The following is a 17,463-nucleotide window of genomic DNA, read 5'->3' on the forward strand; positions in this document are numbered from 1 at the left end:
ATCATTGCAATGTTTAATAGAATGGCAGTGTGCTGCATATAATCTAAATTAACAGTGCTGCTTGGAACCTGACAATGAGGATACTAATGGCTGACTTTAAAAACACAGAATTTTAAGAACTATGTCAACCTTAATGACCAGCTATGCATCAATTATATGCCAAGTTTCAACTACAGTCGTACCTTGGAAGTCGAATGGAATCCATTCCGGAAGTCCATTCAACTTCCAAAACGTCCGAAAACCAAATTGCAGCTTCTGATTGGCTGCAGGAAGCTCCTACAGCCAATCATAAGCCGCGGAAGCCCTGTTGGACATTCGCAAAGCGAACACTCACTTCCGGGTTTGCGGTGTTCAGGAGCCAAAACGTCTGAGTACCAAGACGTTTGGGATCCAAGGTATGACTGTATGTGCTTCTCCCATTCTCTGTTTTACCATCTCCAAAATGGAACGGATGCAAAAATGGCTCTTACCTAACACTTTCTCAATTGCTTTTCCTGAAAAACAGGATAAAAGGATAATCCTTGACCCAGATAGCTGTATGAACAAGTGTGTAAAAACAAAACCTTACACACTTACCTTAAGTTCTGGCTCTTCCTCATCAAGCAGTGAAATAATTCCAGCTACGAAAGAAAGGTTATGTTAGTCATCACAGAAATCAATGCAGAACTGTCACAGCAGATTCTACATCATACAACCAATTTTGGTAAACACAATTAGCTTCACCTTTTAATAATTAAGGGCATTTGTGTCTTAAAAACTACTCCTGCTTAAAGCACACTGGACTTAAGACTGCCACGCTATGCACATTTAAATAAGAGTAAGCCACACGGAACCTAGTTTTAGGGTGTCAAAGAGGACATTTCAATGGCACTGGCGTAAGAGACAACCTGGCAGGGGGGGCTGTATTTCCACTTCTATTTATTGCCATCTAACCACGTGTCTTGCAACAATAATTTCCCAATGTGGAAAGTAAGCAAGAGCCTTGAGGCTGCTATGTGGGGCTGCTTCTCATGGGCAACATGAATGACTAAAGACATTTCAACTATTGGTAAAGTGTTGTAAATAGCTCCTCCCTGTGGCAAGAAAGAATTGCAACCAAGCAAAACAGCTGTACAAAACTTGCATGTTTTGCGTTTTCCTTCCTACACAAGCAGCTACCATCGGGGTATATGATCAGGAGGGCTACTAAGTTCTATGGGTGAAGTCTGAAAACCTGTTTGGTAGTCCTTCAGTGTATGGCTCCAAATAAATACTGTAAAATCAGTAACAAGAGAGGGAAGCAAATAAGGTTAAATGCAAACCCCTCTTCCTCCCCCCCCCAAAAAAAGCCTTACTGCATATTCCACAATGCACATTAAAAATATAGTCCCAAATAAGCCGGGTTCTGACCACTTAACAACAGAGAAAAATTGGATAGTAGGATATGAAAATGCATGGCAGAAGCAGAAATTGATGGCTACCTCTCCCCATCCACTGTTCTCTGTGATTCATCATCTATAGAGATTTTCTTAAAAAACAAACAAAAATCCCCTTTAGCAATTAATTACCCCTTTCCCCCAATCCCTAGAGACAATTAAAAAAATAAGGGTAAGATTCAAAACAAGAGGGCCAGTCCTCTACATTCCACTACCCATCTCTAGGGGCTGTTTTTGAACACAAACAGTGCCTGGCTACAAACAGACACTACTCCAGTCATGGCTAACATTTAGCAAGTGTGAGAGAAGCCGCCTCATGTCTCCTTCTGTACTTCTTTTTCAGAAATGTCTCTTTCCCCACATCCCTCTCCATATAAAACCATTCCTTAGAACTTTTCACAGTTGAAAACAGAGGCATTTTGACCTGTTTTATGTGCACATGCACAGTCAAGACACAACGGTCGTGCATTCACCTACCCACACTCACCTCTGGAAATTTAAAGTGTGGAAATTAAGCACCCTCACCCCTCTCGCTTCTCCCATTTACTACCGTTATATGCATTACCTTTCCTTTAAGAAGTTCAAACTTGTGCACACAGTCCTGACCTCACCCATTTTATCCTCACAACCACCCTACAAGGTAGACTGAGCTGAGTGAGAGCAACCAAGCATCACCCAATGCACTTCTTGGTAAACCATTTTAAACACAGGTCTCCCGCAGTCTAGCCTGACACGCCAACCACTGCCTCACATTGCTTCCTTCCCAACAGCTGTTTTGCCCAGAGGCACCCACCGGAGCCTTAATTACACATATTACCACCTAGTGTGTAGAACTCAAAGACGTTTTAACTTCCAGGGTCCTGAAGTACCCGAATAAGACTACCATGTGTGTCAACATGCCCGATTTCTGTTGTTGCTTAAAAATATACATTCTGTAAGGCACCCAACATTCACCCCCAATAAAAGAACAGGGGCAGTGACTCTGGCACAACAGATATACGATATCTTTATTGTCACTGTTCCATGCAGAACAATGAAATTGAAAATCTACATAAAACATTCAAAACTCCCTAAAAACTCTGAAACCCCATTTTAAAATACAATATACCATAGAGACTGCTTATGCTGTGTTTAGAACCAGAATTGCATTTGCGTAGAAACTGTTTCTCAGGTGGGGCTAGTCCTGGTCTTTATAACTCTATACCTTCTTCCAGAAGGCAGAAGCTGAAAGAGATCATTTCCGCGGTGTGCACTATCCTGCGCTATCTCTGCACCTGGAAGCGTAGATTTGATCCAAGGTGGGAAGAGCGCACCCGATTATTACCTCCGCAGTCTTTACAACCCTGGACAGCATTGTTTTCTCCCTGGCCTTGCAGCTCCCAAACCACCACACACAGACCATAAGTTGTCCACATAGGAAGAGCCCTGCTGCAGGATCAGGCCCATGGCCCATTCAGTCCTGCTCTCACAGCGGCAGACCAGATGCCCAATGCGGGAAACCCGCAAGCAGAGCCTGAGCGAACGAGCAACTCTCCTCTCCTTCGCTTTCCACCCTTTCCGCTTTGGTCTGCGGAGGCAGAGTATAGCCACCCGACCCATTAGCCACAGACAGCTCTCTCTCCTCCCCCGTGAATCGTTGGCCGCCGCCTCCTTCCTGTGGCGGTGAGTTCCGCCGGTCGACTACGCGCAGGAACTTCCCTCCGCCCTGAAGCTCCCGACGCTCAGCTTCACGAGAAGCCCGCAAGCGACAAGTCATGACAGGAAGGGGGCGAGGCAGAGGGGGACAGGCCGCTCCGAAGGGGGACTCCCGCGTGGCAGGGGTCAGGCTAGATGACCTCTGGGGGTCCCTCCCGAGCCTGCGGCTCTAGGGTTCTGAGGGCAGCGGGCAAGAGGAAGAGGAGCGGGACGAGGAGCCGGGCAGTGGAACCTCAGGCTGGGCCGGGGCTCCCGGGAAGCGGCTTCGGGCCCTGCCTGACTCAGCTGAAAAGAAGCGGCCGGGGCGGGGGGGGGTTCTTGTTTCCTCCCGGCGCCGCGCATGCGCGCTCCCTCACCGGCCGAGGTGATCATGGCGTCGCGTGTCCGCCGCCGGCGTCTCCGCTGAGGGAACCGGGAAACGGCGGGTGAAAAGGGTGAGGGGGAAGACCTTCCGAGACCGGCGCTGCCTGCCCTGCTAGCCCGTGACCAAGCTCCTTCGCCGCTTCCGTCGCGTCCTCGAGCCGCCCCGGAAGTGACGTGATAACAGCGAGCCCGCGGGGCTCTTGCCGCGCCCCACCGGGCTTCGAAGGCCCCGCTCTCCTCGGCAACCCGCGGACGGGGCTGCCCGCGCGGAATGCCTGCTTCGGAAAGAAAAGGCGGCGGCGAGGCCTGGGGAACCGGGGGGGGGGGGAATCTTCCCGAGGGCAATGGGGAAGGAGGGAAAAGGCGACCGCGGGAATCGGAGCGCTGTGGCAGGTCAGGCAGCGGCAGAGACACCCAAGCGCCTCCCCGAGGACCCCTCGTTCCTTATACAGTACCTGCCTGTTCTGCTGCTCAGAACTGAAAGTCAGAGGGTCGTGGCCACCTGACCCGGTCAGGGCCTTTGGGTGCCCCCTCGCCTGCCCCTGCCAGGCAGGGAACCAAGAACATGGCTGGTGGGGCGGCCGCCCTAGGGCAACACCCAGGGGGCTGCAATGTGTTGCAGGGCTTTGTCAGTGGTGGCCCCTCAAGGATGGAACTCGCTTTCTCGGCAGACGTGCATTGCAAAATCATACAAAAATTAAAGGTAAAGAGTCAGGAGTGTGGACAAATAAATCCCTCCTTACTCTGGACCAGTTGCCTTTGGCGATATATTTTTGTATGGCTTTGTAATAATAATAATAATAATTTTTATTTATACCCCGCCTTCCCCAGCCAAGGCTGGGCTCAGGCTGGCTAACAATCAATAATAAAAACAAGTTGAATGAATACATTAAAAACCAAGATTAAAATGCATTAAAATATTGAAACAATAAAATATTAAAATGCAACCTCATCGCAGCAGGAGAAGGAAAAGAAAAAAGAGAGGGAGGGAGGGAATCAAATTGGCTCCAAGCCAAAGGCCAGGCGGAACAACTCTGTCTTACAGGCCCTGCGGAAAGAAATCAGATCCTGCAGGGCCCTGGTCTCATGAGGCAGAGCGTTCCACCAGGCCGGAGCCAGAGCTGAAAAGGCCCTGGCTCTGGTTGAGGCTAATCTAACTTCCTTATGGCCCGGGACTATTAGGGTGTTGCTATTTATGGACCTTGAGGCTCTCTGTGGGGCATACCAGGAGAGATGGTCCCGTAGGTACGAGGGTCCTAGGCCGTGAAGGGCTTTAAAGGTCAAAAGCAGCACCTTAAATCTGACCCTGTACTCCACCAGGAGCCAGTGCAGCTTGAAAAGCACTGGGTGAATATGCTCCCATGGCAGAGACCCCGTGAGGAGCCTCGCTGCAGCATTCTGCACCCGCTGGAGTTTCTGGGACAGCTTCAAGGGCAGCCCCACGTAGAGCGAATTACAGTAGTCAAGCCTGGAGGTGACCGTCGCATGGATCACTGTGGTAGTGTGCCTAGCTTGTATCACTAGCTTGTATATTGTTTGTCGATGTGCATGGCATGGCGTTCATTTATTTGTATCTCAGTGTTTCCCAAACTTTATAGTGTATCATTTATAGTGTAGCTCAGTGTTTCCCAAACTTGGGTCTCCAGCTGTTTTTGGATTACAGTTCCCATCATCCCCGACAACTGGTGCCACTAGCTAGGGATGATGGGAGTTGTAGTCCAAAAACAGCTGGAGACCCAAGTTTGGGGAACACTGGTGTATCTTTTCCTCCAAGGAGCTCGAGATGGTAAACGCCACCTCCCCATTTTATCCTTGCAGCTCGATTAGGATTTGGGGTTTTTTTTGGGGGGGGGGGAGATGTGCATATAACCTTTATTTTGTAAACTGCCTTGTTATACAAAACATGATCAAGATATGCTTTAATAAAATGAATCAATATCAATGAAATAATGAGCTTCCAGGAGACAGGATTTAAGATATATATATAAAAATACATATTACATCAATTATTCCTGCATATAAAACCCACACTCCAAGTTAAATGTTACATAATACTCTGGCTGCAATGACAAACTAAAACAAAACAGAGAAACCTAGTGCCATCATCACATTATTAAAAGGGGGGGAGGGAGTGGGAGGCAGAACAGTCATACAGCCAACCTGAAGCACTCTGATACTTTAAACAAGCTTGACTTGCCTAAAAAAAATCTGGGAGTTGTAGTTTGTTAAACATGCTGAGAGTTGCTAGGAGGCCCCTATTTCCTTCACAGAGTTTCAGAGTAGTTTAACAATCTATCCCTCTTCCCAGAAAACAGAATTTTAACTTGTGAAGGCAGATCTCCTCAGAATTCTCAGCACCCTTAACAAACAACAGCTCCCAGGAATCTTTGGGAGAAGCTACAGAAGTGGTATCATAGTGCTTTAAATGTATGGTCTGAATGTAGCCTTAGGAGTCCCTGCCTTTCTTCCCACATTCTTCTGTCTTATCGTGCAATTCATGCTTTCCCACTCACTGTTCAAAACCCTTTAAAGAACACGGTGTTCCTTGCCTACCATGAATAAGTAGCATATCAGAATTAAATACTTCTAGCACTCAAATCAATTTAGATTTGGAACATGCCAATTTATTCTGCCATTAACCCGTGTGTGCCAAACCCACTGGGCGAGACACACAAAGTGGAATTCCTCAGCAGGGTCAAGCAGCACAACTGACAGAAGTAAGTGTGTGCGTGCGCACACGCGCACCAGGACTTTGTCGATGAGCTCACTCCTGATTTGCAGGGCGCTTGAGTCAGCTTCTCCATATGGATCAATAGCTACAAGAATCCGTAGTGATTGTGAATTTTATTCAACGGATTAATGGTTGGAACAACTTAATTCATGGTTAGTGCAACTAAAACATTAGTTGTTTTCATCTGCTTTATAATACATTTAAGTTTTGGGGTTTGACAAAAATAAAAATGGCACGACTCTTTTCATACAGGCAGATTAAGCCTTTGGAATGGACACTTGAGTTTGATGGCAGTTCAGTTACATTATGAAGCATAGCAGCAGCCCTTTCGAACGAGCTAGTTGTGTGGTTGCCATATTTTTTTGTTGGCAGGGCTCCTGTGCCTTTGACACCTGCAAGGACAGGCAGAAAGAAAGCCAGACTGGTTTTCCCGCACTACAGAAAGCAAGGAGAAGTTTTACCTGGTTGGTTTCTGTGTGTGCACACGCTTCGTACAACTAGTAAGACAAACAGGAATCCTGTTAGTGGGGAGGTAGCAAGTAGAAGCACTCTCTGCTGGGCATGGCAGCCTTGTTCTATATCTGTTTGCATGGCACTTGGAGGTAGGAAGAGTCCTGCCAAATTCAGCCATGATGCCCAAATCCTTACACATACAGGCACACTCAGCATCTGGACCTATTGAGCTGTGCAGGAACAATAAAAAAAACACCCTTCTACAAGAGGGGCGACTGTTCGAATTCAATTCCTCAGGTATGCATTGGAGAGCTTTCTGGACTGGGGTCCTCCTTAATCCACCTTCACCCTTCCACATTCCCTCATTTCAACTTGCACTGTCTTACTTGCGCTACTTACCCTCCTCTTGAGGTAGGCAAATGTTATCCTATTTCAGCACCTTAAAGACAACTGAGGTACAGAGGAAACCAAAGGGACAGACCTGCAATTCAGGGCCAGAAGAGGCTGTCTCAAAATCCTGACTCCCCCCTTTCCTGAGCCATGCTGCTGTTCACTGGAGGACTGGGAGATATTCCAGCCTGGGGACTTCCAGATATTTTGAACTACGACCCCCATCAACCACAGCCAACGTGAAGGTAAGTATTCAGGAATATTTGTAGCCCGCTGTTCACCCTGCGGGTCCGAGGGTCGACAGATAATACAGGGGTCGGAAAAGTTTTTGTGGCTTGCAGAATTTGAGACCAGGGAGAAGAGTCGGTGGAGGAAGATTGGAAGAAATTTAAAGACTATCTACAGAAACATTGTAAAATTAATGAATGTTAGAAGGATGTTGGAATGAAGTTATGTGGTTTTAGTAGAAATGCTATAAAGGTTTAGGAAAAATCAGGCTGTTAATTGGTGAAAGGAGGGAAAGTATAGTTACACTAATATCAAGATAGATTACAGGACAAAAATTGGGAAAGATGGAAAGGATTTGCTGAATTAGTTAACCGAACTAGAATACAAAAAACGGAGCTGTGAGGAGGTCAAGGAAACAAGTAAATGAAAGATAAGTTATGGGAAGATTTGCTGTGTTTTTTAATTGTTTGTATTTTTCTATTTTTTTTCTTTTTCTCTCTCTATTTACTTATTGTGATGTGTTGATTTGCTTTTGTTTAATATGGTTTTTTTTTATTTATGCTTTATGCTTTTTGTAACCCTTAAAACTTTAATAAATATTTTTTTTTTAAAAAAAAAGGAAAAGTTTTTGTGGCTTGGGCCGGTTCATGGTCCCACAGGCGCCGCAGTGAGCCGGAGTGTGCACGCACGCATGCACAAACGCTATTTCCGGTGCTCCTTCTGGCACAGCTTCCTGCAGCCAATGGGAAGCCGGCTAGTGTCACAGAAAGCAGTCCCCGCTCTGCTCCATGCTGGTTTAGCGTGGCACATGGGAGCCGACCCAGCGGGCAGCGGGGGTCCATGGGCCGGTTAAACAACCCCATGGCCTTAGGTTGCTGACCCCTGACATAATACATTGAAACCAAAAATTAACAATTTAAAATGGACAGCCTAAGAACAGCAAACAAAAAAAGCAGTTGTAGTCCAAAAAATCTGGAAGGCTGCAGATTGGAGCTGGCTATCCCAAGGCATGCTTTGCAAATAAAAAGACCCAATAGCTATGGACAGCAGCCCATCAGCGTCTCCTAGTCGTCAATGCCTCCATGGAACTTGTAAGGCAGAGGGCACAATGGCCGACTGGAGTTTGGCCTGGCCAACAAGTGCCAGCAACCCTATCGCCAATTTTGTGGTGTTTCTCTCCCTCTCAGAAGTCTCTAATGGAGGTCAGAGAAAGAACTCTGTTCTGCTGTCACCATCGGTTTAAAAATGGTTAACATGGGTGATGTTGGCTGCAAAGGAATTTCCGAGGCTTTACTTTTCTGCAGAGTTTTCCCCCTCCCCGTTTTGTGAAGTTCATTAGCAGCAATGAATAGATGCCAGCTGAAAATACATTTAGCATTAGGCAAGCTTGGCAGTTTCAAAGCTTTTAGCTATGTTTACGAAATACAAGGAGACCAAACACGCTAAATTGGGTCACTCTCTAGTCTAGGGCATCGGGGAAAACGTTCCAATACAAACTGAAAATGTGCCAATGCATTAAGCCTAAGTTGCACAAGAAAGCTTCCCCTGAAAGTTTTGTCAGTTCTAGATTTTCCAGGAAGTCCCCCTTACAGGTTAATTAACATAAATTGATATAATCTCCAGCCCCATCAGTTTTATAGAGAACCCCGAGAGACAAACTAGCAACAAAGGCAAAACAGAAAGAGTAACATTAGTCAAAGTTGATATTTAGGCTGCAATGCACGTTTACTGCAGAGCAGGGCCCACTGAACTCTTTTGCACTGTAAAACTTGCAGAACCCATCAGGTTAAAAGAATCAATGAACTGAGTTCTAATACTGAGGAACACACATTTGCTGTGTTCTTTACTGAAAGGTACACATCTCATATGATGGGATGCAGCTGTTTGGAATTTTAGTGTGTCTTGCTGCTGTTGCAAGACTATTCACAAGATTATTAAAAAAATAAACCACCCACATGTCTATAATACAAACAGTTCACAGTGAATAGAGTATTTTGAAATGTTAGGCCAGGAGAAGAACTGCCTTCTGGAATAATGGTCTATCCAGGATGCCAAGCAAAGCACGTCAAGCAGATTCGTTGGCAAAAATAATTGATTATTTCCTCTCTCCTTCTGTGCTGTGCTTTCAGCTCTGCCCCCCCCCCCCCATGTCGGAAAAGGCGCCCGTTACAGGGAGGCTGCAGCCACAAGACAGTCAGTGCTTGCAGTGCAAAAGAAAGTCCAGCAAAGCTTTCTAATGGAACTGTTTTGTGCAGAAGAGGGCGAGAATTTTCTTCCAGTAGAAACAAGTTTCTCGGGCATTTCATGGGTGATAGGTTTTAGGGGCTCCATCACATTCTTGTGAACACTGGGGGGTTTTTTGCCTAAGCTCTACTACTGTTTCCTGCCCCTGCAGGCCAGTCCCTAGAACACCATGGTTTGGGAGAATTGTAGGGCAAGAGAACAGGAGGAGAGACCCCAAAAGGAACACTTATAGGAATGCTCTCCCAGGATGAGAGTAGATGCAAAATATATACGCTGGGCTCCGTTTACTGCAAATGTACTTTGGACTCTAACCGTACTAGATCCAGAATACAATACAACTGTTATCACAACCACAGAAAAGAGGCAAGCAACAGCTGCCCAGATTTCTACATACTCCAATTTGAATCTGGGCAGATCCTCTTTGCGATGGCAAGCACAGTTCAAGCTGGAAAACAGGGAGAGGTTTTTGGCTTTTTTTAAAAAAAAAAAAGCAGCACCAGAGTCGTTCCTCTTTTTCCTCCCAAGCACAATAAATTCTCAGCCCATAAATACTTCCTCACCATACATTTCACATTTGAAGGTAGTTATTTCCTAAAGAAGGCAATTAAAACAATTACCCCCAAAATGAGAAGCCACTGTCAGTAATAGCAATATGCTCACTGACTAGAAGACAATGCCCGCCACTTTGTGTGAAAATGACACAGCCTTTTGATTGGGAACCTCAAGGATTTGATGTAGTTCCTATGTAATTCTTGAGGCTGAAGAGGTCACCCATCTTCACTTGGCTGAAATTAAGCAGAACTGCTTCTGGGCTTCTGCTGTGAAGTTTCTTGGGATCAAACAAAGGCAAAGTAGCTCCTTTAAAAGAGCCAACAGATGCTCCCCCCCCCCAAAAAAAATGGGCCCTTGATGCTTTTCCTACAAGGCAAATAAAGGGCAGCTCCTTCAGTCCGATATAGCAGCAAAGAGAAGGTTCCTTCCGGACTTAAGTGGCCGCAACTCCACAGGCCTCTTCACAGTTCCCGTTGGGCTCCATGTTGGTCAAAGATACACCTTCTTCTGGGTCTTGCAAGGCATCTACGTTGAGGGGGAAAGGAAAACCGATTTAGAGCGTCTCAGTTACAAAGGGAAGACCATCATGGGTTCCAGTCAAAACGAAGCCAAGGAACTGAAAGGGAGAGTATTGTAACGTGACGCAGAAAATATTGTAGGCTGTTTGCCAAATGTAGTCAAAACAAAAAAAAAATTCCTTCCAGTAGCACCTTAAAGACCAACTAAGTTAGTTCTTGGTATGAGCTTTCGTGTGCATGCACACTTCTTCAGATAGTGAAGAAGTGCATGCACACGGAAGCTCATACCAAGAACTAACTTAGTTGGTCTTTAAGGTGCTACTGGAAGGAATTTTTTTTGTTTTGACTATGGCAGACCAACACGGCTACCTATCTGTGTCAAATGTAGGTTGCAGTTATCTGCACTCTTGACCTTGAAGGGTAATTGAACGCAGAAAGTAGCAAGATGCAGAATTGCACGGTTTCATCAGCGGAATGTCCTCCCTCCGTGCAGCCCCTAAATATGTCTGGCAAGAAGAGCCGTCTCTCCCATAGGGCTTAGTGGTGCGTTGCGCCAGGGCGCCGGGCTCTCAGGAACACCCAGCGATTAGGGGAGCTGCGTGGCTTTGCCGGCAGCCTCCCCTTTCGCTGCACGCCCGCCAGCTGCACCCCGCCAACCATATGGCTGGTGGGCATGCAGCTTACTTCCCAAACCTCCGCAGGAGGAGAGCGATTCCTGCAGAGGTTATTGTCCTCCTCCTGCTTCCTGGCTGCCTTCTTGGGCGCCCCGACACCGGAGGGCATGTCCGCCAGCATGTTTTCCTGCTTCATCACTGTCACCACACCAGGGATCGGGGCAGTGGGGGAGACAGAGGACATTTTCTACCACCCCCTCCCTTGTTTTGGAGTTGCCGGGGGGGCGCCGGAGGGATCTTTGCACCACAGAGCCGGATATGCTTAAGACGGCCCTGCTGGCAAACTCTCTCCTCCCCCAAAAAACTCTCTATACACATTCCTGTTTGCAGATATCCTTCTTAAACCTCAGCACACAATCCCAGATACCATGGGGGCTAGGAACTTTAGTAAAGGTAAAGGGACCCCTGACCATTAGGTCCAGTCGTGGCCGATTCTGGGGTTGTGGCGCTCATCTCGCTTTATTGGCCGAGGGAGCCGGCGTACAGCTTCCGGGTCATGTGGTCAGCAGGACTAAGCCGCTTCTGGCGAACCAGAGCAGCACACGGAAACGCCATTTACCTTCCCGCCGGAGCGGTACCTATTTATCTACTTGCACTTTGACGTGCTTTCGAACTGCCAGGTTGGCAGGAGCAGGGACCGAGCAACGGGAGCTCACCCTGTTGCGGGGATTTGAACCGCCGACCTTCTGATCGGCAAGTCCTAGGCTCTGTGGTTTAACCCACAGCGCCACAGTCTTTCAAACCAAAATCAGGAATCTAATTCTGGACTCCACATGGGATGACACCCGTGTAACAAAAGTTGCGGCGGATCAGCCGGCGGATCCCAAGAGCTGCCTCCCCTACTGCGCCACACAGCCCTCAAGTAGACCTGACCTTCGCTGGAGCTGCTGGGTGCTGCGTCCGAACGCCCTTCCTTCCGCCGACTCCTCCGAGCCCAAGGGATGCACTGCAGGAAGGCAGGGATCCTCTGCTTCTTGGCTTCCGCCCCGTCTTTGGAATGAAGAAGAGAGTAAGAGGTCAGGCCAGATGTACAAAGCTCAAACCTCCCAGCAGATGGGATAATCTGGCTCAGGCAGATCTGCTTTGCCAAATCTGGAGTAACACTCCAGAACCCCCAGGGGCAGTTAAGGTGTCCTGTAGTGCAAGAAGAGTCCTGGTGGATGAAAAGAGTGGCTCATCCTGCTCTCAGAGCGGCCAGTCAGATCTCCCTGGGGAGGGTGAAAGCAGAAACTGAGTGCTTTGCTTTAAAGCCCTAAACGGCCTCAGTCCTGTATCCCTGAAGGAGCGTCTCCACCCCCATCGTTCTGTCCGGACACTAAGATCCAACGCTGAGGGCCTTCTAGCAGTTCCCTCCCTGCGAGAAGTGAGGTTACAGGGAACCAGGCAGAGGGCCTTCTCAGTGGTGGCGCCTGCCCTGTGGAACACCCTCCCACCAGATGTCAAGAAAATAAGCAACTACCGTATTTTTCGCCCTATAGGACGCACCGTCCCATAAGGCGCACCTAGGTTTTTTTGGGGGAAATAAAGGGGGGGAAATTATTATTTTTTTCCAGGGGCGGGGCTGGGGCGGGGGAGGCCCGAGCTTCCCCCGACCCCAGCCCCCAAACAGGCAGCTCTCTGCAAGCTGTGGGAGCCTAGCGCTGGCTCCCGCTGCTTGCTGAGAAGTCCGCGAAGCCTGGACACACTTAGCTCAGCACACGCAGGCTTCGGCATGCAGGCAACTCTCCGTAAGCAGCGGGAGCGCTCCCTCTGCTTGCGGAGAGGTCCACGAAGCCTGGAGAGCGAGAGGGGTCGGTGCGCATTCGCCCCATAGGCCAACATCCTCCTTAAATGCTGTAACTTTTCCCCATAGGGGAGCTGCCCCAGCCTCTTGGATCATTTTGGGTGCCCTCTTCTGGTGCCCAAAGCAAACCTGCCCAGAGAAGAGGCTGCCAGCTGTATCTCTGTGTACAATCCCCGGAAGAGGATACCTTTCCTCTTTGCAGCCGAGGCGGCCTCGAATGACCCCAGGGTCACCTTTAAGAGGCTGGGAGATTACCAGCCTCCGTCCTGGAGGATTACAGTAGTTTGGCAGCCAAGGCTGTGGCTGGAGGGGCCGGAAGGCAGTTAGCGGAGCAAGGGAACGGCAAACCTGCCCTGAGAAGCGGAAGCTTGAGGCCAAGTCCTTCTTCACGCAACACATACCGTATTTTTCGCTCTATAACACGCACCCGACCATAACACGCACGTAGTTTTAGAGGAAAACAAGAAAAAAAATATTCTAAACGAAACAGTGGATGTATTATTTTTGTGGTTCATGCTGTGGCCACAAACATGTGATCTGACAGTGAGTTTGGAGTAGCCCAATGCAAAAATCCTGAGGATCCATGTGGATCCGTGCTTTGTAACCACGTTTTAAGTGGGGAGGGAAGGAAAAGCACTCAAGGGACAAGGAGCACTCGTGGGGTGTGTGGAGAAGGATGCTGCTAATAATGCAGGAGAGGGGTTTAAGGGGAGAAGGAGCATGCATGGGGTGGGTGGAGAAGGATGTTGCTAATAATGAAGAAGAGGGGGAGAAGGCTCCTCTCCTCTCCCACTTTGCTCCTTTAAAGCAAGCAGGCTCTGTGTCCCTCTCTCCTCCTCACTCAGTGGCTCTTCTCCTGCTTTGCTATTTCAAAGCGAGCCACGGAGGAGGGAAGGAAGGGGAACCATGGATCCTCTGCTCACGACTGCAGCAGATCCCCCCCGCCACCCGTAGGCATTCACTCCATAACACGCACAGACATTTCCCCTTACTTTCTAGGAGGAAAAAAGTGAGTGTTATGGTGCAAAAAAATACAGTAATTAATCTATGGAACTCCCTGCCACATGAGGCAGTCATGGCCAAAACCAAGATGGCTTTAAAAGATTAGACAAATTCAGCGAGGAGAAGTCTATTGATGGCTGTGCTCTGCAATCAAGAGGCAGCAAAGCTTCTGAATCCCAGTTGCTAGACATCTCACGAAAGGAGAGAGCTCCTGTGTTCGAATCCTGCTTGCTAGTTTCCCACAGGCTGGCCTGGCTGGCCACTGCGAGAGCAGAATGCTGGACTTTATGGGCCATAGGGATATTCCTGCTAGATTAAGCCAATGCTCTTATGTTAGACCTCACAGGGTTGTTGTGAGGAATGAATGGGGGGGGCAAAACCACGGGGGCCACTGTCAGGGCCGGATTTAGGTTAGATGAGGCCCTAAGCTACTGGAGGTAATGGGGCCCTTTATACCTCCAGCTGTCCTTTGTCAACAACGAATTGTCACTGCTTTTTGTGTTTAATATATGCTATATGGTCATCGATGGACCTAATAGATATCTCAAGCTATTTGCACATAACAAAATATGAATTTTATCAAAGTAATTGTTTTGGTAGACAGAGGGGAGCTGTCTCCCAGCTCCATCTGGTACGCAGGATGAGACCCTCCCTGCCCGCAGACTGTTTCGCCAGAGTGGTGCATGCTCTGGTTATCGCCCACTTGGACTAGTGCCATGCGCTCTACGTGGGGCTACCCGGAAGGTGACCCGGAAACTACAACTAATCCAGAATGCGGCAGCTAGACTGGGGACTGGGAGTGGCCGCCGAGACCATATAACACCGGTCCTGAGAGACCTACATTGGCTCCCAGTACATTTCTGAGCACAATTCAAAGTGTTGGTGTTGACCTTAAACAGCCTCGGTCCTGTATACTTGAAGGAGCGTCTCCACCCCCATCGTTCAGCCGGACACTGAGGTCCAGCACCGAGGGCCTTGTGGCGGTTCCCTCCCTGCGAGAAGCCAAGTTACAGGGAACCAGGCAGAGGGCCTTCTCACTGGTGGCACCCGCCCTGTGGAATGCCCTCCCAGATGTCAAGGCAATAAACAACTATTTTACTTTTAAATGACAACTCTGTTTAGGGAAGTTTTTAATGTCTGACACTGTATTGTTTTTAATATTCAGTTGGAAGCCAATAATAATGATGATAATCATCATCATTATTATTTTGGAAATGTACGTCCAGTTATTTTCCCCTTTAGTTTTGTGGGGTCCCCCAAGAGAGTGGGGACCTAAGCTATAGCTTGTTTAAAAAGGTAAAGGGACCCCTGACCATTAGGTCCAGTTATTTTCCCCTTTAGTTTTGGGGGTCCCCCAAGAGAGAGGGGCCCTAAGCTATAGCTTGTTAGCTTATGCGTAAATCCGGCACGTCCATCGCGGAGCTACCTGGGCAAAAGAGAGCTGGATATAAATGCAAAAAACAAATGAATCGGGGCGATGCCTGCCTGCCTGCCCCGCTGCGCTCACCTGCTCGGAGCTTCAGGGCGGCTCTCAGCGCCCGGCAGGCGGCGACGCGGGCTTCGGCGGCGCCCTGTCCGGCTCCGGGGCTGTAGGATGCGGCTTGCAGGGTGTCGTGCTCCGCCGGGCGCCTCCTCCGGAAGACCTGGCGGAGCAAGGCGTCGAGCTGCAGCCGGGCGCCCTCGGCCTCGCCGCCGCCCAGCACCACCACGCCCACCACCCCGGGGCGCGCCGCCGAGGGCAGCCGGCTGCGCACGTCGCGGAGGATCTCGCGCAGGCGGAGCCGCTCCCGGCGCGCGCGCAACGGCGGCAGAGGCGCAAGCGACGCCTGGCGGAAGAGCACGAAGAGCAGCGCGCACGAGCAGCGCGCCGCCGCCGATCCTCTGCCGCCCAGGCGCACGCGGACCTTGCGCGCCCCTCCGGCGGCGGGAGGATCGGGCTGCGCCTCCGGCTCCTTGCGCGGCTCCGGCTCCGGCTCGGCGAAGAGGTCCCGGGCGAAGGTCTCCAGCAGCGCCCGCGGCGCAGGCTCGCCCTCGCGCGCCTCGCCCACCAGCAGCAGCCGCGCGCGCCCGCCCGCGCGATCCACCAGCGCCTGGAACTCGCGCAGATGCGGCGCCGGCGGAGGATCCATGGAGAGAGAGGCCGGCCGAGGAGCAGGCGCCGCCCGCCCGGCCGGGAAGGAGGGTCGCCTGGAGTCGCCGCAGGAACCGCCTCTCGGAGGAGGAGAAAGAGGAGGCTGCCACCTTTTTTTGCTTGCTGAGGACTTTATTGATGTTAACTGATGAATTGAAAAAAAATATATAGTCCGAAGGGAGGTGTGAGGAGGTCGAGGAAAGAAGGGAATGAAGGATAGAATATGGAAAAGGAGAGATGTTTCTTAAATTGTATTTGTTTGGCTTTATTTATGTGTTCAGTTTAATGAGTTTAGGTTGGGTTTTATATTATTTTTATATTGTACTGTATTGTCTTGTTTTTCTTCTCTTTTTTTTCTTTCTTCTTTTTCTTTCTTATCCTTTTTTGTTACTTTTAAAAGTAATAATTTTTTTTTTTATGAAAAAAATATATAGTCCGGCCCCCCACAAGGTCTGAGGGACAGTGGACCGGCCCCCTGCTGAAAAAGTTTGCTGAGCCCTGAATTCTATTGTTTCCACTTTCAGTTCATAGTCTTTTTCAGAGTTTACGGTTGGGGAGAGACAGTTTTGTCAGAGACATTCCAGTTGGGGGAAGGGAGGGGGGAGGGATGGCGATACAGTGGTACCTCTGGATGCGAACAGGATCCGTTCCGGAGCCCTGTTCGCATCCAGAAGCGAATGCAACCCACGTCTGCGTGTGCGCGGGTCGCGATTTGCCGCTTCTGCACGTGCGCGGGTCACGATTCGCCACTTCTGCGCATGACGTCATTTTGAGCATCTGCGCATGCGCGAGCGGTGAAACCCAGAAAAAATGCGCTCCATTACTTCCAGATCGCAGCGCAACCCGAAAATACTTATCCAGAAGCTACTTCAACCCCAGGTATGACTGTACAGTGGTGCCCCGCAAGACGAATGCCTCGCAAGACGGAAGACTTGCTAGATGAAAGAGTTTTCCTTTTGGAGGTGCTTCGCAAAACGAATTTCCAATGGGCTTGCTTCGCAAGACGAAAATGTCTTGCGAGTTCCTGCGGGTTTTTTCCCCTCCCCCCCTTTTTCTAAGCCGCTAAGCCGCTTATCTGCTAATAGCGCTAATCCGCTAAGACGTCAATAGGCTTGCTTCACAAGACGAAAAAACCGCTAGACAAAGAGAATCGTGGAACGGATTCTTTTCGTCTTGCGAGGCACCACTGTACTGTTTCTTCCCCCTTCTATTGCCTATTCTTAGTGTAAGGGGATGGGTTCTGTCAGCATCCCATTGGTATGTCCTGTGTGTGTGTATTTATTT

At 49.2% G+C, this 17,463-nt stretch overlaps 2 protein-coding genes and 1 long non-coding RNA gene across 4 annotated transcripts in view; 1 reads left to right on the forward strand and 2 right to left on the reverse strand.

The window, feature by feature from the left end:
• Positions 1 to 3,954, reverse strand: part of PSMD1 (proteasome 26S subunit, non-ATPase 1) — a 90,411-nt gene extending 86,457 nt beyond the window's left edge. For both annotated transcript variants that reach the window (XR_014564315.1, XM_083739317.1), the window contains exons 1-2: positions 3,467 to 3,954; positions 577 to 620 (exon numbers count right to left, since the gene is read on the reverse strand). Coding sequence is in view for 1 of the 2 variants with exons in the window: in XM_083739317.1 (XP_083595443.1) it covers positions 577 to 620; positions 3,467 to 3,482 (60 nt within the window). In the remaining variant the exon portion in view is untranslated. The remainder of the gene's footprint in view (positions 1 to 576; positions 621 to 3,466) is intronic.
• A 1,501-nt stretch (positions 3,955 to 5,455) lies between these two features.
• LOC310845144 lies at positions 5,456 to 10,137 on the forward strand. Its single transcript, XR_014564510.1, has 3 exons — positions 5,456 to 7,371; positions 7,901 to 8,324; positions 8,398 to 10,137. It is a non-coding gene; the product is annotated as an uncharacterized lncRNA (long non-coding RNA).
• LOC310845042 (uncharacterized protein C2orf72) lies at positions 9,216 to 16,210 on the reverse strand. Its single transcript, XM_083739934.1, has 3 exons — positions 15,556 to 16,210; positions 12,137 to 12,253; positions 9,216 to 10,596 (listed from the first exon to the last, which is right to left on the reverse strand). Exons 1-3 carry the CDS (start codon positions 16,175 to 16,177, stop codon positions 10,505 to 10,507), a joined length of 831 nt encoding a protein of 276 aa, XP_083596060.1. The 5' UTR covers positions 16,178 to 16,210; the 3' UTR covers positions 9,216 to 10,504.
• Between the last annotated feature and the right edge of the window lie 1,253 nt (positions 16,211 to 17,463).

The sequence above is a fragment of the Podarcis gaigeae genome (assembly GCF_964106915.1).
Source record: "Podarcis gaigeae genome assembly, chromosome: 5".
Classification (NCBI taxonomy): domain Eukaryota; kingdom Metazoa; phylum Chordata; class Lepidosauria; order Squamata; family Lacertidae; genus Podarcis; species Podarcis gaigeae.

Excerpts from the sequence above, each read along its gene's own strand:
- LOC310845042 (XM_083739934.1), bottom strand. The coding sequence starts at position 16,177 with ATGGATCCTCCGCCGGCGCCGCATCTGCGCGAGTTCCAGGCGCTGGTG. Across the intron at positions 12,254-15,555 it reads CGCCCTGAAGCTCCGAGCAG|ACGGGGCGGAAGCCAAGAAG; the intron begins GTGAGCGCAGCG and ends TTCATTCCAAAG. Across the intron at positions 10,597-12,136 it reads ACCCAGCAGCTCCAGCGAAG|ATGCCTTGCAAGACCCAGAA; the intron begins GTCAGGTCTACT and ends CCCTCAACGTAG.